At 43.5% G+C, this 23,227-nt stretch overlaps 2 protein-coding genes across 4 annotated transcripts; both read right to left on the bottom strand.

Annotated features, from left to right (window-relative positions):
* Positions 1-7,147: 7,147 nt before the first annotated feature.
* FAM161A (FAM161 centrosomal protein A) lies at positions 7,148-15,611 on the bottom strand (the record flags this gene model as incomplete). Of its 3 annotated transcripts, XM_083857431.1 has the most annotated exons (7): positions 7,148-8,480; positions 9,090-9,241; positions 9,668-9,767; positions 11,826-11,993; positions 12,447-13,628; positions 14,075-14,322; positions 15,486-15,611. In XM_083857431.1, the coding sequence occupies 7 exons, from the start codon at positions 15,609-15,611 to the stop codon at positions 7,868-7,870; spliced, it is 2,589 nt and encodes an 862-aa protein (XP_083713557.1). In that variant the 3' UTR covers positions 7,148-7,867. The 3 variants fall into 3 exon arrangements, with proteins under 3 accessions (XP_083713557.1, XP_083713558.1, XP_083713559.1); XM_083857432.1 differs by lacking the exon at positions 11,826-11,993; XM_083857433.1 differs by lacking the exon at positions 15,486-15,611 and having other exon boundaries at positions 12,447-13,566; positions 14,075-14,221.
* Positions 15,612-16,931: 1,320 nt separating this feature from the next.
* On the bottom strand, positions 16,932-22,956 carry CCT4 (chaperonin containing TCP1 subunit 4). The gene is made up of 14 exons (XM_083857531.1): positions 22,801-22,956; positions 22,280-22,332; positions 21,955-22,044; positions 21,298-21,406; positions 20,614-20,756; positions 20,204-20,325; positions 19,983-20,115; positions 19,538-19,677; positions 19,223-19,319; positions 18,805-18,915; positions 18,416-18,546; positions 18,086-18,320; positions 17,441-17,554; positions 16,932-17,149 (listed from the first exon to the last, which is right to left on the bottom strand). The coding sequence occupies exons 1-14, from the start codon at positions 22,916-22,918 to the stop codon at positions 17,132-17,134; spliced, it is 1,614 nt and encodes a 537-aa protein (XP_083713657.1). The 5' UTR covers positions 22,919-22,956; the 3' UTR covers positions 16,932-17,131.
* Positions 22,957-23,227: the final 271 nt, after the last annotated feature.

Here is a 23,227-nt window from a genome sequence, read left to right on the forward strand (position 1 = left end):
GGAAAGGTGGATCCGTTCTGTATCTCACACAGCTGCAGGAGGGGGAGGCACTCAGCCTTTGGACAGGGTGAGTGCTGTGGCTGCCAGCAGCTTGCTGCTTCAGAATGGAATCAGCACTGCTTGTGGGCAGAGCCAGGCATGGGGAAACAGAGATGGGATGTCATTAACATCCATGGACTGGCCAAGGAAGAGTTCTGCGTGTTGACAAGATAATGTACAGCTTTAATATAGCAAATTTCTACAGCTGGTGGGACTCTGGTATCTTCCTGGTGGAACATACCCAGCTATAACTTTTGTTTTCACTGTTTAAAATGAGCCCTGAGGAAGAGGTGGGTGAGATCCTGTTTCCATCAAAGAACCCACTTCTCTGACAAGGACCCAACCTCCCACCTCACTTTTTCAAATGATTTCAGACTCCTGATGCTGAGCAGAAAACATTTCAGCTGTTTTTCAAAATATTTATCAGGTGGTGTCCTTCCCCCTTCCCAGGGCAGAATATTAAGTTGGAGGACTCAAGAGCCTGTCTGGAAGGGATTCTGGATGGAGAGGAGGTGCAAACCCAGAAGACCAACATTAAATGCAGCCAGATGTTCTTCTGAAATGGAAGAGCTAAAAATCCAAGCTTAAAAGGACAAAGAAAGGGGGAGAAAAGGGAGAAATCTTGATTCTGGAAAATGAGAAGCTGCCTGTCAGAGGAAATGTGGATGTGTGTGGCCAGAATGGGGCAGGTTTCTCTCCTGTTCCTGTGCTTCCTCTGAGGTGGTTTGACTTTTGAAATATATATAAGAAAGGTGACTTGTTTGTTTCCTGTACTGGGAAAGATGGAATAAGAAGAAGAGGCAGATTTTGTACCCTTAATGTTGCAGGAGTAGAGGCATTCCCTTACAGTCTGTTCCCATTGAAAACAGCCTAAAATGGATTTTTAGCTTTTTCTAGGGAAAAATAATAGGAATATCAAAGGATCATATTAGTTAGGAAAGAAGCAAGCAGCCTCAATATGAACTTTGTGTTTGCTGTGGTGTGAAGAGAAACACTATATTGGTGGTGGGAGTGAAGAGGGATTCTGGGGATGTAGGTAAGATATTCTGATGCTTCCATGTTCTCCAGGGATATCAGTTTGCAGATCACAATTCTGAGGCTAAGGGGAATGGATAGATTAAAACAAAACAAAACAAAACAAAACAAAACAAAACAAACAAACAAACAAACAAAAAAACAAACAAAAAACCCAAACAAACAAACAAACAAACAAAACCCAAACCTCCAAACTCTAACATGTCACATCCTGAGAACTGAGCTGTAATTACTGTAGAGTCAGTGGTAGGGATTTCCTTGAGAATAAGTGCTTGGAAATGTTCTCTTAAGTGCTTTTCTGCCACACATCCCTCTTTTCCCAAGCTGGGATCCAGGCCTGATCAGCAGTTGGTCATTGAACATCTGCCCCAGTGCAAAATGGACAAGTTTATCCAGAGAGCTGAGATGCTCCAACAAGTCACCCTCACTTTCCTGACCTGCAGAGCTTTCCAGTGCTCTGGAGCACTGCAACATGGCTGGAATTGTGCTCTAGGAAAATGTTAACCCTGGAACAGCTCTGTTAACCTCTAGCAAGTCTCTTGAATCCTGCAGTGCTGGCCCAAGCATTCAGTACAAACAAAGCACAAGCTGTTGTAGCACATTTGTGCCAGGGTTTCCTGATTCCAAGTGCAGTCAGATATGGCCTAAATTGAACCATTGTTATAACAAAGACAAGAAAGGCTGGGGTGAAAATCGTGTTATTTCCTTTGGAAAGAAAAGAGTTCTATTTTTAACTATTTCCCCCTTAATCTTACTATTTTGTTTTGCCAGTGTTTATAATAGGGAGTACAATACTTCTTGTTATGGTTGTTCTTTATGTGACTGGGATATAAGTAGATGTTCTGCAGCAAATTGTGTGGTATACAGAGTCCAAATAGATTATGCTGCAGGAAGTTCTAAAAAAAAACCCCTAAACCCTTACACAATCCCCCACTCATTCCCTCCAAAAAGCCACAACCCAAACAAATAAAAACCCTAAATGACTGTCATAGTTCCAAAATAACTGTAAAAAATACATGCTAGGCTTAAAACAGAAGTCTGGGGGAGATGATTGTCAGATCCCTTAGTGTATTTGAGAAGTGATTTATGTACATTAAACAGAAAATAAGAAACACACACTTGGGCTGTGCTTGTGTGTTCTCACTGAGACAAATGAACAGCTCCTCTCATTCTTTGCTTCTCCGTCTTTATTAGCAGTCATCTGATCTTCCCTCCCCTTCTGCTTCCACTAATCCTCACCAAAATGGTTGCAAAGAACTTCTGTTGTGGACTCGAGTGTTTTCCTGAGATTATTTCTGCTATTTCAGCAAGCTCTGTAGAGTTACTGGATGCTCAGAAGGACTTTTTGATCTGGACTTTACAAACCTTTGGAGCCTGTCTGACAGTAAGTAGCCAGGAGAGAGGAGAGGGATTACTGCCTGTCACCTGAAACAAACTTTTAATTAATATCAAACTGTTTTTTGAAACCAGACATTGGATAAAAAAATTCACAGGTACTTCATGGAGTATGTCCTTCTTAATAAGCCCTTTGTTCTCATTTATGGCAAGGGGATTTTATCCACAATTTGTGCCTAGATTGTGCCATCTAGGCACAAATGACAAATAATTTATCAGGCTATGACCTTTTCCATTATTTTGCAGGATGCTGCCTGAAGGAGACAGCAGAGCTGGAGGCTTGTGTTGAGTGGGTGATGTATGAAAGGGGCTCGTGGCAGTGAGTTAAGATACAGCACAACTCACAAATAAAAGGGAAGCAGATTTTCAGTGTCTCTGTGCCATTGTTTAGGTAATGTGTTTCACTGAGGTTTTGATAAAACTTGTATTTAAAGAAAAATCCCAAAATCTAATCCCATCATGGAAACTACCTGGTTATTGCAAGGTGATTTGCCTAAGTAGGCAAACTGTGATGTGCAGCTTCTTTGGATATTTCTGTGCTCTGATCTGAGAAACCTTCAGGCATCTCATCTACAGACTTGGCTCTTTCATCCTAATATTTGACCCTTCCAGAATTTCTTTTGCCTGAGGAATTCAAAAAGCTTTTTACAGATTTTGTAGAGTTTTCTTTGTCAAGACACAAGGCTTGTGAGAACAGGGTGGAAAGCAGGGAGAGTGCTGCAAGGTCCTTGTGTACCTGGATGTTCCTCACTTGGATTTCTTGCCCCCTTTGGCTGCCAGCAGTAGCAGAGAACGGAAATTCTTTTTGGATTTGGCAACTCTGACTTGAAAAGAAGAGATCTATTCCACAGAACCATCTTCCAGGGTGAATTTTATTTTCATTTAGTGTTAAATCAAATGCAATCACAGGTAACCGGTGCAGTTCAGCTGTGTGCCCTCAAGTGGGATTTTGGAATTTTCCACATTTTGGAATTTCTGGCTCTGCATTAGGTTGGAGGGCAGAGAGCTGAGTTGGGTGTGGTGCTGCCTGTGAGGTGTCTGAGAGAGAATTGACTGTTGCATAAAACTGAACAGCTTTTTCCTAGTTACCCTTTAAACAAAGTTGAATATTACCCAGGAGTTGTGTGGCTGGTTGGAAACGGAGGGCTTTTTCTGGGCAACACTGACCTTCCTTTCAGTGGGAAAGGGAGGAGAGGGAGCTGTGGGAGCAGGAGGGGCTGTGTGCCAGTTATCAGGGTCAGGAACAAGCTGGAGCAACCAAACAGGTACCCAGCCAGCTTCAGGAGCAGAGTTAAACTCAGCCTAAGCTCACCAGGCCTGAATTAAATCAGCATTAACAGAGTACCAGGAGAAGAAAGGTTTCACCCAGGAATAAACTGTGAGTCTGGTTAACAAGCAAGGGATATAGGGAACACTCACAGCCCTGGGAAGTCTCAGAGATTTGATGAAGCCATTGAGAGGGGTTAGTTAGGAGGCGGCATTTTGCAGTGGCACCATGAGCAGCCCCTGTGTGTCAGTCAGATGAGTCGCAGCACTTTGGGCTGGAACTCCGCTGTGCAATGTTTGCAGTCCTGTTTTTGGTTTGAAAACTCAGAGTTCCAAACCCCAAACTGGTCCTTTTCAAGTTTAGGTGTTTGTGTGGCCCTCCAGTGTCAGATCTGACAGCTCACTGTTTGAGTATGGTGCCCTTGGCAGCTCCAGTACCTTGGAGATAAAGGTGTGACAGGATGGAGATCCCCAGAGCAGAGCTTAACCAGGGTGACATACACAAAAAGCTCATCTTTGATTGTTTGCTTTTACTACTTTTACAAGCATAATTTGTGTGTCTTTTACCCATCTTAGAAAATGTGGGATGGCATGGAACACACATGAAAAAAGTACAGCAAGTTCACCTGAGAACCAGGTACACCTGCAGATGTGGAAAGCTGAAATGTCTGAAATCATCTGAATAATGTGGTTGCTAACAATTCATTATCCTGGCAACCTTAATTTCCTGGCTGTATTGGTAGTGTGGCTGCTACAGTTAATCAGCAACCTGTCTAATCTTCCTAAACTTCTTACTGTAACCTGCCTAACTCTTGTGTAATCTGCTTGTGGCAATAAGCCCTGACTATTAGTAGCAAGTTTTGAGCTGTGCAGGGGCAAATATTCTTGTTTTCAGTCCTGTTGACAACTGACTTTCACGGTGTTTGTGTTCATGAAATTGAACATGGTCCCACTGTGTTACTGATCAGAAAATGAGAGTATTTCCTGCCTGTTAACATCTGCCTCCTCTGTGCTGCAGCATATGGGGGATTGTCCCACTGGCTAATCCTGGGATGCAGCTCCATGGATCATAACTGGCCACAGCAGATGGGGGGAGGTCCTGCTGTCCCTGTCACTCCTGACCTTCACCCCGACAACTCCCTCCACGTCTGGGTGCTTGGCCCTGTCCCTGGCACCCCTGATTTCTCTGCTCCCTCTGACTGCTGTGATTTTAGTAGACAGGAGGGACAGGAGTTTTTCTGATGCTATTTGTAAGTCTTAGTTCATTCCTCAGATGCCTGGAATTCCTATTGAAGAAAGAAGCAAATTTGAGTTTTGCTGGAGTACACAAAGACCGTTTTTCCCCCTAAAGCCAAGTAATTACCAAAAGAGATGTAAAACTATAATTCCACTGAAGGATGAGGAGGCAAGACATCAGATTATTTTTAGTTTTATCTCATCTAATTTATCAGATTTCATTATTTTATTTTTATGTTTGTAAGCCAGCAGCTGCCATATCTTGTAATAATGGAGTGGACAGTATTCCTGGACAAATGTATTCAAACATGTATTCATGTTTGACTTCAATTAGTGGGCAATGGGACAGACACACTGTCAGAAACAATTTTTAATAATATATCTTGATCTTTAGAGTGCCTCTTATCTGCCAAGCTCAGGCAAATGTTTTGCTTTGCTGCCATTAGAGAAGCCTTGAGGATTCTACATGAGACCGTAATTAATTCCAAAATAAAGATGGCTTTAAACATTTTCTTCAAGAATTTGAATTCTTTTGTTATTCTCTTCATCTGGAGCAGCTGTAAAAGGTAATGATGTAATAATTTTTTTCCTCAAAGGAAAGGAGAACAAACATAACCTGCTTGGTGTTGTGATAACTATGTACAGGAGGGGATGGTTTCTAGAGGAAGCAATATTGTAAATACAAAAAATCCTTCAAAAAGCACAATATCCCAAACTTCTGGCTTCTTGTTTCAGAATATAATTATTATATAGAAACACTATTCTTGCACTTCCAAATTATTTCATACTACAGTTCAGATGCAAAGTTCCCCTCTTCTTCCCATGTGGTATTTTTAATCCTTTTTTCAGATACACCTTTCTCATTTTCTTTGCAAATTTTTGAACGTGTTCCTACTTTTGTGCTGCAGCCATTAATTAAAATATTAAAGAGAGAATATTCAAAAATCTATGAGAAACTTTCCTATTCCTCTCCCTCTTGCTGGTAGCTCCTCTGAAAGAAGCATAATTCATCAGCATTTCTCCTCTAATGAGCTTTGTGCCTCAAAATGCTTCTATTACATCATCCTTGGATTTTGATTTTCAAGTTATTGGGTTTTTTCTTTAAAAATAGTTTTGGGTTTTTACCCAGTGCTCTCATCTTATTAGTTATTCTGGATTCTCTCAATTTAAATCATCTTCTTTGGGAAAAAAAAGGTCAGATCATGACTTGGTTTTTAGGCCAGACTATTTTTCATCTCCTGACAGGTGTATGTGGCTCTTCTTCGTTTAAAATATTTTTTTACTGCTGAACTTTGCTTCATGAGGTTTAATTCACCCTGACCTATTAGTCTCCATTTCTATTCAGTCAGCTCCGATTTTTCTTTGCTTTTTTTAATTCCTTATTGGAATGTTTATCCCTTTATGTTTGTAATGCAAGTTCTGAACAGCTTTTTTGACTTAAATTTCATTATCCTCCCCATCTGAAAAGCTCTGCTGCTCCCAGTGATTTCCGTAAGTGGTTCCTTTATTACCTCAAGGTTTGATCTCCCATTCATGAGGATCTTTTTTTTTCCTACAAAAAGGTTGGTTTCTTTAAGATCCTTTGCTAGCAATTTATGTCCTAAAAATGCTTCCTGGAAATCTTGGGGAACCATAATCAATTGGATCTCCTTAGTCCACCCAGTTCAGTTTTTCTTTTCCAGAAATGCTAAAAAAGCTGAGGCATAACCTCCAAAAGCTGTCCTAACTCTTCCTGGTTACATCATATTTATCATGGTCATTAATTCTCTTAATATTAAGGTTTGTATGTAAAATATTTAAAAATTCAGTGACAAACTCAATCTAAATTATACACAGGTTCCCAACTCTTTCTAAAACCTTAAAAGAGCATTGGTTTTGCTACTTTCTCTACATTCAGAGGAATTTTAATGGTTTTTTAATCCCTATCTTAGTATTTCAACAATTCTACATTTGTTCTTTTCAGAACACTTAGTTGAGTGCTGTTAAATCTTAGAAACAGATTTGACTTTTTATTCCTTTGGAATAATTTCAAATAATCTGAGAAAAAACCCCATAATTTAGAGGTCCTCTGCCTTCTTTCAGAAAATTATTTGATTTCCTAAATCCATATGTGATTTGTACAACTCTTCAGGATGCTGAAAACCACAAGCAAACTTCCTTGTGAAGCAAGGATTAATATTTTCACAGATATTTTATTCAAGTTTGAAAAAGAGTTTCAAGTTCACAGCAGTCATGTTCACACTTCAAAAATAAATAAAAGTAAGAATGCTTAAAAAACTCCAAACACAGAAGGAATAAGGGGGGAGGAAATAATAACAGAGTTTTTAGCAAGTCAGTAATAGTAGGAGAAGGTACTACTGATGTAAGAAAAAAACCAAATCCCAAACATTTTTTGGAGAGCTTTTTGTGGAGTACCTGAAGTCCTGAGTAGCCAGTGTGTAAGAAAAGGTGTTAAAGCACTTCCTTGCATAGTTCCATACCACTAGAGTTACCTGAGGTAAAAAGATTCCCCTCTTCCAGGGAAAAAAATGGCAATTCCTGCTCTAAAATGTCTTCTGGCTTTGTCAGCCCATGGGAAGAGCTCGATGTGAGCCCTTGGTGCTACACAGCACACTGTGTAATTTATTATTAAACCACAAGCTTGCAGCTCATTTTAACAACAGAGGTGCATTGATATCACAGATGAGCAATACAAAAGTCAGTTATTTTTTTGGTGAAAACTAGGAACTTGAGCTTTCTTACTGGAAAACAAAGAGAATTCCTGCACTAGCAGGTCCCTTGAACTAAGAGGTAAAAATTCACAGCGTTTTGGATGTGTAGCAAAGCACCAAGTTTTTCTCTGGTGTCTGTTCCACAGCCAGCAGTGGCAGAGGTTCCTGAGACCCAGGCCTTGCTGTCAGTCCCCTTCCTCATGACTGGGCTTCTCCTCAGAACCATCACTCTCATACTCCTCATCCTCACACTGGAAGGCAGCCTCGGCTTCGGGGTCTGACTGAGCTTCCTCCTTGTGCTCCTGGGACCTGCCAGACAGAGAGCTGGGTCTGGACTCATCTTCCTCTTCCTCCTCAGAATGGACATGGGATGGGCCTGCCTTTGCTTCCCCTTCCTCTTCCTCCTCCTGGGAATGGTTAAGAGATGGACCTGCTTTTGCTTCTTCCTCCTTGTCCTCCTCCTCCTTGGAATGGCCAAGTGACAGGTCTGCCTTGGCTTCCTCTTCCTCCTCCTCCTCTTCCCCCTGAGAATGACCAAGTGATGGGCCTGACTTTGCTTCCTCCTCCTCGTCCTCCTCATCATCAGTGTGCCAGCTGAATTCAGCCTCAAGGACATCAGGGCTGGCTCTGGCCTCATCCCCATCCTCCAGATCACTGCACTGCCCATCTGGGGTGGAGGTTTTGACACCTTTTGCCTTCTCCTTCTCCTCCTCCTCCTCCCAGGACTGCTCAGACTGGGGATTGTCACCAGCTGCTTCCTCAAAGGATTCCCTTTTTTTCACTTTAACCCTGGTGATTCTGAAAAGACAAATTGCATGTGGGGTTTTATTTTCTGGGAAGAGGCTTTCCAGGAGGTGTTAAACCACCTTTACGTAATCCAGGACAAAGCCTGGTAGTCTTGGCTAGGGTGGAACTGGGGAAGGAAAAGGGAAGGGGGGACACAAGAGTCTCTTTTTATGCTAGAAAGTAACTCAAGAGTATTGCTTTATAGATTCCTTTTTTAAAAAAAAATCTGCTTCCTTTTAAATCACAACATCCAATAGATACTAAAAACTATTTTTAGTAAGGTTCATTTAAAAAATTTAAGATTTAAAGGTGGTGACTTACAACAGCCTGACAGAATTTTTGATGAAAGGAACAAACAAGAAATGTTTTTCTTCATTTTCCTTTGAAGTGCATTACATAACATAGCCAGTTTGGTTAAGCAGCTCTCCTCTGTTTTACAAATTATTATTTAATTCAGAAAAAAACATCAAAAGTACATAGTAATGCTAACATACCACACAGTCAGATAGTTCCCTGAGAAATACTGAAAATCATTAAAAAACCCTTAAATCCAAACACGAAGAATGTTCTAATTATTAGCTGTGTAGTGGGTAAAAAGAAAAAGCCTTCAGTCATCTGTACCTTTCTCTGACAGCTATGGAGGTAAGATCTTCAGCAGTGGAGAACTGCAGTGACTTGGCTGCTCCTCTTTTCTTTGAAACAAACTCTGGGCAGATCCCCAGTGCTCTCAGTCTGTTCGAATAATACTTTTCTGCAGCTATTCTGGCATTCTTCTATAAAGAAACCCACAATGGTTAAATATTATCTAATGCATTAAATGCCTGGCTTTTGATACATTTATTTATATTAATCCTCTGATTCGTTAATTGCAGCTGTCAAGTGGAAATGATTATTCACTGCAGGTAAGAATGGCAAAACAATCCTTGAAATTTTTATACCAGATTTTACTTTTCCTCTACCAGCAGCGTTTGGTTGTGGTCAGAGTTACTCATGTTGTAACTGAACCAGACACAGTTAACAGCTCTCTGTTTCCACATCTCAAAAATTGCTGATATTTATATGGAGATGGAGCAACAGAGATCAAAATGGAGAAATACTGCCCTGAACAGTGTTTTTGAAGTATCTTCTAAAAATGTCACACTACGAAAGTCTGATTTAGTATCAGTCAAGATTAATTAGTACTTCAGAAACAAAGCAACCTGAGCGACTCTTTCAAAAAGCAATGGCATTTGTTTTACTCTTTCTTCCATTTCTTGCAATTCTTGCAAATATTCCTGCCTCCTCTGCTTCTCGTTGTTCCTAAGGGGGAGCAGAGTACAAGAGAAATCATTATTAATTTATAGTACAAAGAGTAATTTTCTACAGCAGTTCAATTGCTCATAACAAATTAAATGTTGTCATACTTCAAGATACATAAAAGGTACTGAACAATTCATCTCTGAAGGAGTAACTTTGGCTAAGCAGAGGCAGGTCCTGGCTACTGGACTTAAATAGAGGCTGAATTTGGATTCTTGGGGTTTTTTGGTAAAAAATTCGGATATTTAGGGTATTTTACATGCTGATTTCATAGAGATCTTCCAGTTGTTCTAGGCAAAATTAAACAGAATACACCATAGGAAATTAAGAGCATTAAATAAAATTCAGTACTTTTAAAGTGTGATGAGGAGAATCTTGCTACGTTAGCAGTTGATCACTTGAGAAATGGGGCCACGTTCTGCATCATGGAACAGTTTTTTCCTCAGTTGGTTAGTCAAGGGCCCAGTCAATAGAGCAGGATAATGAAAGTGTTGATTCAAAACTGAAATTATCTCTGTGACCATAGGGAGCATTGGATAATCCAGATGGAAGAGGCTGTAACCCTTCCCCAGTGTGGGACAGGCAGCTCTGTGATGTGCCTCTGAACTGGGCAGATCTGGCACTGCAGGTCAGACACTCCAGGGCAAGGATGAGATCAAGGGGGACAGTTTACACCTCTGCTTCCTCCAGCCTCTCTCCCTGACCACCTCTGAACTCCTCACCATGTTGGGAAGTGAACTTCCATGTTGCTCCTTCCTTTGAAAGAGCACTGCCAACGACAGACCTTAGTGTCCAGCTGTGCTGGAATGAGCATCATCAGGTTAAACATTCACAGCAGCCTCCTGCACCAGCACCAGAGAAGTGATCTGTCTGCAACAGCAGCATTTTACACCCAGACAAGAGCTCCTGAAAGCTGATTAAGCTCAACAGTGTATTGTGAAATTTGCTGCTGAATGAACTCAAATCACATCTACGAACACCTACTGTCTCTCTTAATTCTCCACCTATTCTGACTCCAGCTGTTTTCTGCTTCTGTCCCAGAGTCAGCAGCTCACATACTCGAGGACACACAGATTATAAAGCTCCTGTTATTAACAGTAGGCCAGGTTACTGGAAATTAGGATTTGTGCTTGTTACCCAAGAATCCTGCCCAGGCATGAAGCAACAGGTGCAGAGCAGTCAGTGCCTCTCACCATCCCCACATAGCAACACCTTAAATTGACAATACTGCAGCAGTACCACCGTGCCAGGCTGGATCACAAAGCTCACTAAAAGCTTGTTAGACAGGATTAATTTTTCTTAGGATTAGACAAGCAGAAAGGGTTAAATTAGCCCCAAACACGAGGCCAAGCAGCAGTCACAGGGTTAGAGCTGTGTCAGAGCTGGAGCCATCTGCAGTGGCAGCTTACAGCACTCTGAGAAGTGTCCTTCCCTGTGTGCTCAGTCATACACAAACAGTCTTTGCACTGCATCTCTACTCCAGGGAACCTTGGATCCCATTCCTCCTGAACACCAGCAGCTCCCTCAGTCACTGCTGTTACACTGTGAAATTAAAATATTTCTGCTTTAATTTCCCTCTTCAGTGGGGACCTGCTGGGACAAAGAAGTGAATTGTGAAATGTTCACTGCTGCACCAAAGTTGTACCGACACTAGTGCAGTGCCCAGCTCTGCAAGGATATTCTGTATCCACACTGTTCCTTTCCCTTTTGATTTTTATAACCTTTTCCTCTTTTGTTGATACATCAGTGGAGAAAACACAGCACTCTCCTGTTACTGAATCTATAATCATCTAATGTGGAATATATACATTGCTGTATGCTATATATTTCTATACTCTGAGTTCTATATAGGTTAGCAACAATTTCCCAGTTGAAATGCTAAATTTGGCCACTTCACAACCAGCTGCTTGCACCATGTTTAATTTACCACCTGCAAGTATCTAAACTTAGACCATGCTATTTTTTTTACACATTGTATGTTTAACATACAGTGGAATCCCAAACCTCTCCTTCTCATTGTTGAATGAGGTGTTCAGGATTCAGGAGAATGCAACAAAATACCTGAATGTTTTTAATGTGGATTTCGACATCTGAGCTAGGCTCTGATGTGGGTCATTGGCCTCAGCCCGAGACATCACAATTTTCTGGAATTTTTTTGTTCTTTGTTTCTGCTTGGTTCTGTTCCTTTTTTGTTGTTCTTCCAGCTTTCTTTTTTCCTCAAGAGAATTCCTGGTGGGGAAAATAAACTAAGGCTGAATTAATCTTAAATCTAGAGCAAGAATTCAAAGGAAGCTTTGGCAAAGATGATTCCAAAGAGAAAACCAGGGTGAAAACAGGGTTGCTATGAGAGGACACAAGGTATGTGCCATTTCAAGGGATTCAGGATAACCTGGGAAACAGCAGTCATTTGTCGTCTTCTTAGGAACATGCTGCCAAAAATGCCCTAGTGTTCCTTTAACAATAATAAATACTAGTTAAGGCCTATATTTAAATATTTTAAGATTTATATTACAAGCCCTTACATTAACAAATTTAATCCTGTATTCACTGCAGGGGAGAATTAACTACATACACAGAGATACCAAAAAACCCACCAAATTAAATACCAAATATATATTAATACCAAAAAAAACCAAATCTACTTTTCAAGTATATATAAAGCAGAACATCTCTAGCAGTCACCTTAGGGCTTCTTGCCGTCTTCTGGTGGATTCTGTGCTTTTGGGAGATTTGGATTTTGCTCCTCCCAAGAGATGTGAGTTTGCCCCTGCCTGCCCCTGAGGTTTCCGTCTCAGAGAGGCAAATGGCCACCGTGTTTCCTTCAATTTTTCTTCATCCTCTTGAATGTCCTTCAAGATCTTGCCCTTTTTTGAGGGAATGTATGAAGTGTAAAGGTCGAAAGGCTCACAGACTGTGAGGTGTTTCACTTTTTTTTGTTGCAGGAGGCATTTCTGGAATTTCTCATGTAGGAGTTCAAAATCGGGAACACTCGCTTTGATCTTGGGCTTGTGTTCTGTTCGCGTTGGTTCAGTGCTCTTGTGTTTCTTCTTTTTGTTGGCCTCTTTTGAGGCCAGTCTGCTGTTGGGTACAGATGAATTTCGTAGCAGCTCCTCAGCTCTCATCCTGATCCTGATTTCCCTGTAGAGCTCCTCCTTCTTTAGCTTGTCATTGAAATCTGGACTGTAAACACATTTTGGAACCGGTTTCGCCCTGAATGCTTTAGTTTTATTTTCAGGTGGGGGAACGTCTTTCAACAGCATTTTCCTGGTTTCACTCCTTTGCCTCTCTCGCTCGATGAATTTAAAGGGCTTTTGGGAAGCCAGGAGCTTGAGTTTGCTCCTCTCCCTCACAGACCTCCTGCGCTCCTCATTGCGCTGCACGATGTCATGGTAGAGCGGCAGGAAGACGGCGGCAGGCACGGGATTGGCTCGGAATTTTTTCTGACACTCTGCCTCCTCCTCCAGCTGCTTCTTCAGTAAGTGATTCTCCAGCTCAATCTGTGACTTGGATTTGACATTCTGCTCTTTCCTCTGAGCTTCTCTGATGGTCATCTGGAAAGGCTTGGGCACGGTGATTCTGGGGGACCACACTTTCTGTTTCTTGTGCACCTTCCTGCAGGCTGGTGAGCTGGGCAGGCTGTGCTTGGCACGGGAGATGTAGTCGTCCAGAGAGAACCCATCCCACATTTTTTCAATCTGCTGCTTAGCAAATGAGGATGATCCAGTTTCGCTGCTGTTTCCCTCCAACACTAATTCTTCATCAGACGCGTCAGATACACTTGAGCCCAAGGGATCACTTAAGTCTGAGTCAGAAAAGGATTTGTGCAGGTTAATAGGCTGATATGAACTCTTGTCCCAAGTTGGCCTTGAGAATAAGGGGGAAAAAAAAACTTGGTTTGAGCCAGTCCAACATTCATGCAAAGCTGGCGACTTCTACTCTAAGGAATCATCACTAGAAACAAAAATGAGTGGCTGAGGGGGAGGGAAGGGAAAAGAGCAGCACACAGGGCACTCAAAGCAGATCCTGGTTTTAGTGCTGATCACCAAGTCACCGCTTCCTGACTTGGGAAAGGCCTGTGCTTTCCTAAATGTGCTGCCCAATTCCTGCTGCACACCCATCCCCAAACCTCACAGACCATTAGCAAGGTAATGAGCCTTTCTATTACCAAAACTGACTTTTCTCTGATTATCTCTCTGGTTATGAGAGATGAGGAGTGTAACACTTTCCAGCCCAGAAACACAACCTGCTGTTTTCCAGCTGCCTGCAAAGCATTTGGGAATCTTCAGCTAAAAAAGTGCCCCCAAACTTACCTACAGCACTTTGGAGAGGTGTCATTCCTCTTATCCAAGGGTTGGACTCCTTTTAAATATAGCTTGTTCCAATACATACTCTCCAGTTTTGCCATGGTCTCCATGTGGGCATTCCTCAACTCTTCCAGCTTCAAGTAATACTCTTGATTTGAATTGTACATTTTGGAAAAGTTTATCCACTTGTCACAGTCTCTTGTGGGAGGGGTGGTCTGCTCTCTGTTGGTATTTGAATCCAAGTCAAAGTCATCCTAGAAGAGATGTTTGTAAATTTTTTCTGCTAGAAGGAAGGGGAACAAGGTTCTTAATATTGCTTTATCCTAATTAAGTCTAATGAATGGTAAAGTAACACAAATAGAGATACCTGTAACAAATGTTAATGTAGAAGTACACAGAATAATCATATTGCATATTAATTTATATCCTAAGGGTTCTATTTAAAATCTGTAAAAGTTGCAAAGTCTGTCTTGTAATCAGTATGTTTATAACAGGAAATAAGATCAAAAGGACTTACCAAAAGAAAAAAAAATTAACTCTTTTGTAAAATGCAATTTTTCCTTGATTATTATGCAGCTCTAAAAATGCCTTTATTTACAAGCAAACAGAACCTCCTAGTTCCATAACCACTCTAAAAACAAGTCATTTGGGATGTGGTGCATAAATGTTTATTCCAATTCCATAACTTACTGTGAAATGACAGGGATTCTGCACAGCTTATATTTCCAATACTGTTTGGCAGTTTGCAGCTAATGTTCTTTAAGTATTTTTAAAGCTTACACAAGACAGAGAAGTTATTAAAGCCAAGTTAGTCAGCATCACAAAAGCTTCATTTTGCTCTAAGCAGCATGTTTTTAAAAGTCGCAGGCAAGTTTCTTCATAAAAAAAAAAAACAGAGTACTACTTTTCCACACGGGGGTACTTTAACAAGCTTTGACATTCCAACAAAAAAAAATCTTGTTCCATGTTTTATGTTATGTCAAGTTTTCACTGCAAAAAAATCTCCAAGCTTTTTCCCCCAGCAGTGACCTCATGGCAATGGGAATTACAGGATAGAAGCAGCGAATTTACAACGTCCACACAGAACCCGCAGAGCGCCAAGTCCCTCCATCTCCCTGAATGTGCTGCTGCCACCAGCGTGTATGAACACAGTTTCTTTTCTGGATGGATCCCAGGCTCTCCCCCGGGCCGGGCACGGCCATTTCTTAATTGGGCTGTGCAGACAAGCTCATTAAAGGCTCGGCGCTGCCCGGGGCCATCTGTCAGGTGTCCCCCGTGTGTGTGCGTGTCCCCTGTGCCCCAGGGAGGCCCGCGCGGTGCCGGGGGAGCGCGGAGAGCCCTGTGCCCTGCGGAGCAGCTCCGGGGGAAGCCCCGGCCTCGCGGCCCCCAGAGCCCCCCCCGGCCGTGCCCGCGGTACCTGCGCCGCGGCGGCGGCGGGCGGCGGGCCCCGCTCGTAGAGCGCGGCGGGCGCCCGTGTGCGCGGGTCGAGCGGCGTGCGGAGGCAGGAGGCGGCCAGGCAGAAGGCCCGGTGCGGATCCTCCATCCCCGGCGCGGGCAGGGAACGCAGGAAGCGGACAGGGAGCGGACGGAGGGCGCAGGAAGCGGACAGGGAGAGGACGGGGAGGCGGCTCCGCTCCGCCCCCGCAGAGGCGGCCCCGGGGCGCGTTAACCGGCCGGCCCGTGCGAGGCTGAGCTCCGCCACACTCCCGCCGCTGCCGGGCAGGATTTGTAGGTAACTTTTAGCGGGATTTTAGTCGGAACCTCTAATTCTCACTGGCGAGCCCACGTTTTTTGCACCCTCCAGTTATTAAAGAGGCTTTTTCCATCTTGAAGTTTGTACTTTAGGTAAGCAATTGCAGGATAAGCAAGAACATTCTGTCCTAGAATATTCCATCCTAAACCAGCATAAGCAGGAACGTTCTGCCTCTGCAAAGAGGCATTAATGCTGGATGGACCTATTTACTGTAGTGAAGTTACAATTTCTTCTTGTGATGAAATCACACACAATTGTTGTTGTAATTTTTGTCAAGAATTGTAACTCTGTGATAATGGGGGATGAAAGCTTTAATCGTAGTGCCTAAACTAAGAGATCATTGTTGGATGTGACTCTGTGAGGTAAGGCAGCATTTGCAATTTTAAACAGGCAATGAATAATTCAGGCAGAGCATTAATGCCTAAATCGATTGTCTAATTTATTAATTAGTAGTTGAGTTATTCTGTTTGCTCTGCTTGCCAAGTCACAACTGCAGGTCAACACCATGGTGGAAATTAACTCAAAAGCTCCAACTCCAATCAAGCATGAATGGAAATGTGAGAAGAAATGGAAGAAACACTCCCCTTTTAACATTAAGAGGAATGGGGTTGTTTCAATAAAGCAATAATGGAGATGAAAGGGTTAATTCGAAACGTCAGGCTAAGAATGAGAAGTTGGAAAGCTAATTTGCATTATTATAGAACGGTGTACTTTTGACTTCTCAGCCACCCTTGGGAAAACCAATTATTCTGGGAGCAAGGGGAGGATACTAAGTGAAGAACAGCCTTTGTAGGACTCTGGCTCAGGCGATGGCATCAGGAATCACTGCAGACCTCAGGAGAGCAAGGAGTGTGATGTGCTCCCAGTGTAAGGATCCTCCTCTCCTCCAGCCTGGCATCCTTGAGGGCAGTACCACCACTCTCTTAGGGAAAGCTTTGGGACAAGCAGCTCCAAGCCAGCTAAGTGTTACTAGAGTGCACTTCAAGGGTCTTTTTAGAATATATCACAAGAGATGATTGGTTGCCCTAAACTTTTCAGAGAGAAAGAGGAGCAAAGAAAAGCAAATGTAAGAAAACATAACAAACTCCAACAAAATTATACAGCAAAGACTCAGGTAGACTACTGTGTGTTTATTGATAAAACAGCATTTTCTTTTTGAAAACAAGCTGTTTTTTTAAGTTAAACCTGATCAAAGTACATCAGTCTTGGTGGAGTTTAAGACAATTCATACAGGCGCTTTTGGTGAGGAATCCATATTCCAGCTACAGGGCAGGAGGCTCGAGGCCATGGTCCTCACCTCTTTGCTCAGCTTATCCTCGAGTGTTCACCTGCAGGAAGGACACAGTCAGCCAGAAGAAATCACTGGATATATCACAATTCCTTCCTTCTTTGTTTAAAGATCCTGGGCTGTTAGTGACTCTAACTCCTTGCTTTATGGTGCAGTACTTACAATTCATTTAATTTTACCTGCAGTTATTAAAAGGCTGAATGGTCTTAAGTAGCACACAAACGAAGAATACTCTACACAGTAACTGCATTTTAAGCACAGCTAATGAATGCCAATATCCTGGTGCTTGTGAAGGAAGGACAACTCAAACCACGATGCCAGCACCACTCACCACATCATCGATCTTGAGGATGCTGCGCACAGTTTCTGTTGCAAGGGTCAGTGCACTCAAAGACACCAGCAGAGGCTGCACAACCAGCTCCTCCAGGATGTTGGAAATGCCACCCTAGGGGAACAAGGAGCCTTCACTCTGTGCAAGACACACTACAGCCACATTTAGCACATTTTCTTTTAGCAGAATCCTGAGGGCAGTCAACTCCTGGACTATCACAGGGCTTTCACCTGCAACAGGGGCATTACAGCATGCATCTTCTCTCCCCAGGCATTTGACATATCCAGTCAAAATCAGCCAACAGAAAAGGTCAACACTGCAACTGAAAAGAAGCTGTAGTGCTACTTCCAACTTATGACCACCTTCCACTGCAGATCCTACAGATGAATCCTTCTAAATAGATCTTTTATTGTAGCTGAAATGCTTTTTTGTGGAGACATGAGATGTTTCCTGTCCTGTGCACACAGCATTTAATATCTGCTACTATCAATGCTCAGGGAGAGCTCTTGAGAGAACAAGTTCTAATTTCCCTCTGCTAATTTTAGGGAGGCTACCCCTGTGAGACACCACCTTGCCCTCTCCCTAGTCCAGCCCTATGGTTAAGCATTTCCCCATTAACACCCAGGCATTCTAACCCCTCGTTACCTTTCTGACGTTAATGCCAGCAGTTTTCTCTCCTTGGGCATGTCTGTTTCTGAGCTCTGTCACCGTGGAGATGGGGTTGAGGCCTGCGTTCTCAGCCAGGGTGGAGGGGATGACCTCGAGGGCATCCCCATAGGCACGGACACAGTAGGACTCCATGCCCTTCAGTGTGCGCGCATACTCGTTCAGCCGCAGCGCCAGCTCGATCTCTGGGGCTCCGCCGCCAGCAATCAACGCCCTGAGGGCACAGAAATGACCAGCAAACCTCACTCCACAGAACTGCACACACACTCAGGCTTTATGTGTCACTAATCACCCCAACTGAGACATTACCTTTTCTTCACTAAGCACCTTATGACACACAGGGCATCGTGAATGGAGCGCTCGGCTTCCTCCAGGACCAGTTTGTTGGAGCCGCGGACCACGATGCTCACGGTTTTGCCAGGGTTTGTGCAGCCTGTAATCTAAAACACAAAACCAAATACTGATGCTGGGGAACAAATGAAAGTTTGGGACAAAAGGACACTGCCATTGGCACTTGCAAATTCTGTAACAGAACTGATGTCTGGCCAAGCAAAACCACTGGACTGCCAAAGTCAGTGGCTCCTCAGAGCTTAGAGACTTAAATGTAATAAATTCTATAGTAAAAAGCATCAAACCTGCCAGTTATTTAAATAACAGACAGATGTTAAGTAGATATTAACATTTTGTCCCTCACTCACCTTTATTAGTTTCCCAGCACCGTTCAAGTTGACCTCCTCTGCCAGCTCAGCAGAGCCCAGCATGTCAGGGGTGAACTGGTCAATGTGAGCTACGGGCTTAGTGCCAATTGTCTGAAAAAATAATGGGAAAAAAATTAATCCAGAGGCTGACTGAGAGTCAGCAAGTACATTGCAAATTGTTCTTCTGTATATGGTGGTAAAATGCAGAAGAGACTGTGGCTTTTACATCTGTCCTGAATTCTTCTATAGAAGTGTGACTGCTCAGCAGAGCAGGAATGTTTTTTAGAGAAATGTCTGCTTTTGCATTATAGTCAAAACATGAAACTTGTGAAAATGACACAATAAACTGGCCCTAGCTGGGCAGTTAGTTTTGGGCTAAATTTTAAACACTTCTGCTCATTTATATGACCCACCTTACCTTACATATAAACTCAATGTCCTCTCTTTCAATGTCTTTAACCACCATGATCTTAACTTTGTTCAGAAAATGGAGGGCCAGGTCACTGAGAGCATCCCTGAAAACAAGAGGGAAGGAGTCATGTTCTAGTGCTCAAGTTCTTCAGGGAACAAAGTAAGGATGTCATCAAACTCAAAATACAGACAGTGCTGGTGCTTTCTAAAGGTACAGTCACTGTTACTCTGCCAAGTGTGACCGTGTTTGGCTTCAGTTTTTCAAACAATTCCAGCGGTGCCCCCAAGCGCACGCAGGACCGGTGCCCGGGAATGAACGTACCGCAGGATGGACTTCTGAATGAGCAGCACATTGCACCCAGCCTTCTTGATCTGCTTCACCAGGTTCAGGATGTAGGCTCTCTCCTCACGCAGCACTCTGTCCATTTGGGCATAATCAGAAACAACGATCTGATTGTCCATCTATTTCAAATAAAAAGAACAAGTATTGTGAACTGACTTTAAAAGCAAGTGTCAAAATGTGCCACATTCTTTAATATAAGATGCTGTAATTCTAAACAAAGAAGCATAACAGCAACATACTGTTAGAAACAGTTCAGTGTTTCCCATAATTTAAACAAATTTTTTAATACCAACAGTAATTTCTTTTAGGACCCAGCAGTCCTTTGCTCTAGCTGTGGCACAGAGTTGACACCACAGCATCTTAAAAAAACATTTGTTATTCCATTTGATCATCCCAAGTCCTCGAGCATGAGGCTTTGACTTACATCTGTCTTTGGAGCAGACAAGCAGAACTGGATGAGACCAATTTTGGCTTTTTCCACTCTGGTTACGCCGGTATTTGCCACCTTCTGAGTCAGGACGAGTCCCTCAATCAGTTCACAATCATCAATTGTGCCTCTGGAAACAAACACAACCCATGGCTGGAGCACTTTGGGAAAATGAGTTCACAGACACAAAATCTGTCTAATTACAAATTGTTTCTTACCCCAACTTCTTAACAATTTTAATATCTCTGAGGTCCACACTGTTGGCTGTAGTTGGGTCAATGACCTTCATCACTGCGTCTACACTCATTGGAGAAAGTAAACTGGAATACTGACACACAACCTAAAGGATTCAATGGTAAAGAAAACATGGTGAGAGACTTCACACTGATGAACAGCAGCTTCACAACAATATTGTCACTGTGTTTCAATATTTGATGTCAGAATTTTGAAGCAAAGATGTCTCCACAAGGCATCTTCTTCACAGCTGCTCCACGGCAGAGACAGAGCAGCGATGCTGGGGAAAAAACCCACAGTCAGGGATGTACAGAAAATGGAACTGCTCTTTCTTAGGCTTGAAAAGCTGAAAGGCCTGGCTGGGCTGGAGCTGCCAGTCCCAGTGCAGCTGTACCTTGGAGTTGAGGGAAGTTGTTGCACTGTTCAGCAGGGTCTCCCTGTCGCTGAGCTCCACAGGTTGGGCCATGTTGGTCAGCACCTCGATACCTTTATCCAGAGCCTTCTGGAATGACTCCGAAATGATGGTGGGGTGAATTCCTGGGCAGAGCAAGAAAAATGCCTGTTGGACACTTCACACTTTCAAACATACCTTTTTTTTTTTGTTTTTCTTCATCATCTCTTTCCATTTTAAAACTCAAGATACTCAGGTCAGAATAAATTGAAGGCATTTCAGCAGAATGTTTTTCACCAGTGTTTGACCTCCCTTATTATTTTCTGCTGTTAAAACTGAGAGAAAAAGTTTTAACATTCCAAGTGATTTGTCCTATCAGACAAGTCCTGCAAGTTTCCCTGCGATCCCTGACATCCCAGAAATACTTTCTCCCAGTTCTCTTGGCATTCTTAAAGCTGCTGCTGTTCAGCTGATGCCTGTGAGGAGGCTGACAATGGTTAAATTTCAGGCTTTCAAAAACTGTTTTCCCATAGTCCTGTATGAAACTCCCCAATTTCCCTGGAGTGTGGGATACAGCCTTTATCCTTCCAATTGATTAACAGCTACTTCAAGCTTCATCCCACATATGCAAGAGGACAAAAAGACTTCAGTACCTACAATCTCTGCATGGTAAATGAATATATTTACCTTTCTGAAGGAGTCTGGAACAGGCATCCAAAAGAGCTCCAGCAATGACAACAACAGAGGTTGTGCCATCACCAGCTTCAATATCTTGTGCTTTTGACAGCTCTACTAACTAAAGGAGAAATGATGACAAAACAATGAATGTACAGTGTGCTGTTTACCCACACCCAGACACTTCTTTGGCCAAAACACAGCTATGGTACAGTAAGTCACTTCCAGAAGCAAAGCTTTTTTCCAATTCAAAACTGAACACACCCATCTAACAGTTTTACCTTTTCCTTCCCTGCAGGAGGGTCACAGGGAGCTCATTTCCATCTCCAATCACAACCAAATCCATGAACACTGAACATCCCACAGGACCAGCTACTGTATCCTCAGACCATCTGACCATACCTTTGCTCATTCCCTTCTGTCCTCATGGTTTGGGGCAGGAGTTTTTCCTTCTCAAATGACAGATGAAGGTTTGGGCTACATTTCCTTAAGACTTAAAACACATCCAGAGGGATTGTGCATAAGGAACACTGGGTAATAAACAACAGTCTGTAACTCTTAAGCACATGCCACAACCAAAATAAATGTTCCTGGAAAACAATGCGCAAAATGTCCCTATCCTGGGTAATGCTCCTAAAATCCACACAGAATGGAGAAGAAACCACTCACCATTTTGGCTGCAGGGTGCAGAACCTGCATTTGTTTCAGGATAGTGGCACCATCGTTAGTGATTGTCACATCTCCCTTGGCATCCTGGATCTGGGAATAAAAGGCAGGAACACAGCTCTGCTCAGCAGCTGCAAACCTTTCATTTGAGGCTCAAGATATTTTAATATTAAAATATTGTGAGCCTCCATTTAATTCCCACTTTCCCTTAAACACCTGAAACAAGGGAAAGAATTAAGGCAAAAGGTGGCGTCCCCGATAAGACACCTTGAATTTACAGTATCTGCAGTAAGCTTAATATTTTGAGAATTTAAAACACAAAGTTTACCATTTTATCCATTCCCTTTGGTCCAAGGCTCGTTCTAATTGCATCGGCAACAGCTGGCAAGAAAAGAAAACGCTTGTAAGCTCATCAAAAGGCCTATAAACACTCAATCATTTTCTTAAAAGAAAATCTCTCCCACTTTTTCAGCAGTTCCCAAACAGACTAAAGGATCCAAAAAACCGGAATGATGTAAAGCGCTGCAGTACCAGGCCTGATTTCCACACTTATTTTTTTATAAAACAATTATTATCTGGCCACTGGGTTGCAGCCATTTTAAATCTGGGGAATCACAAAGGAACAGAACACAGCACGCAGAGCGACCGAGGCTCTTCCCAGTGCCCAGGATCGCATCCCCTACACGCGCCGGCCCACCCCGGGCAGTTCCCGGCCCTTAAAGCCACGGAATTCCTGCTCGTATCCCTGGGGCACGGCCCGGGCGGGGCCCAGCACCGGGGGATCCATCGCCCCCGCCCCAACCGCGGCCCACGCGGGGCCCAGCCCCACTCCCCCCGCGGCCGCCGCACCTTTGCCGGCGGCGATGTTGCTGAAGCGGATCTGGGCGGGCTTGTCGCGGTCCTGGTAGGCGCCCTTGGCCCTGTTGCTGGCCCCGGCGGGGGCTCTGGCGGGCGCGTTCTCGGGCATGGCCGGGCCGAGCGGGACGCACCGGGATGGGCCCGGGATGCTTCCAGAACGGGACCTTCCGCCCCCGCCTCACGGCGGGCTGCCCAAAGAGCGCCTGCGACATGCTCAACCGGCGAGCGAAACGCCCCCTTCCGCCTGCCTGCCGGCGAACGCAAAAGACGCCTATAAAGGAGCGGCGCGCCTGCTCGGGGGCTTAGGGGAGGTTTTCCCGCCCGGCGGGGCCGGGTTTGTCTCGCGCTGCGCTGGTGGCCGCTGGGGGGAGCCAGGGCAGGGCCGGGGGAGTTCCTGTCCACAGACCTGAGGGAGCCG

The sequence above is a fragment of the Zosterops lateralis genome (genome assembly GCF_965231275.1).
Source record: "Zosterops lateralis genome assembly, chromosome: 3".
NCBI classification, from domain to species: Eukaryota; Metazoa; Chordata; class Aves; order Passeriformes; family Zosteropidae; genus Zosterops; species Zosterops lateralis.

Bases quoted from the DNA above. Each gene is read 5' to 3' on its own strand.
- CCT4 (XM_083857531.1), bottom strand. From the start codon at position 22,918: ATGCCCGAGAACGCGCCCGCCAGAGCCCCCGCCGGGGCCAGCAACAGG. The intron at 22,045-22,279 runs GTAAACTTTGTG...TTTTATTCCCAG, and splicing joins CAAAGGGAATGGATAAAATG to ATCCAGGATGCCAAGGGAGA. The intron at 18,916-19,222 runs GTAAGGTGGGTC...TTATTTTTTCAG, and splicing joins ACATTGAGTTTATATGTAAG to ACAATTGGCACTAAGCCCGT.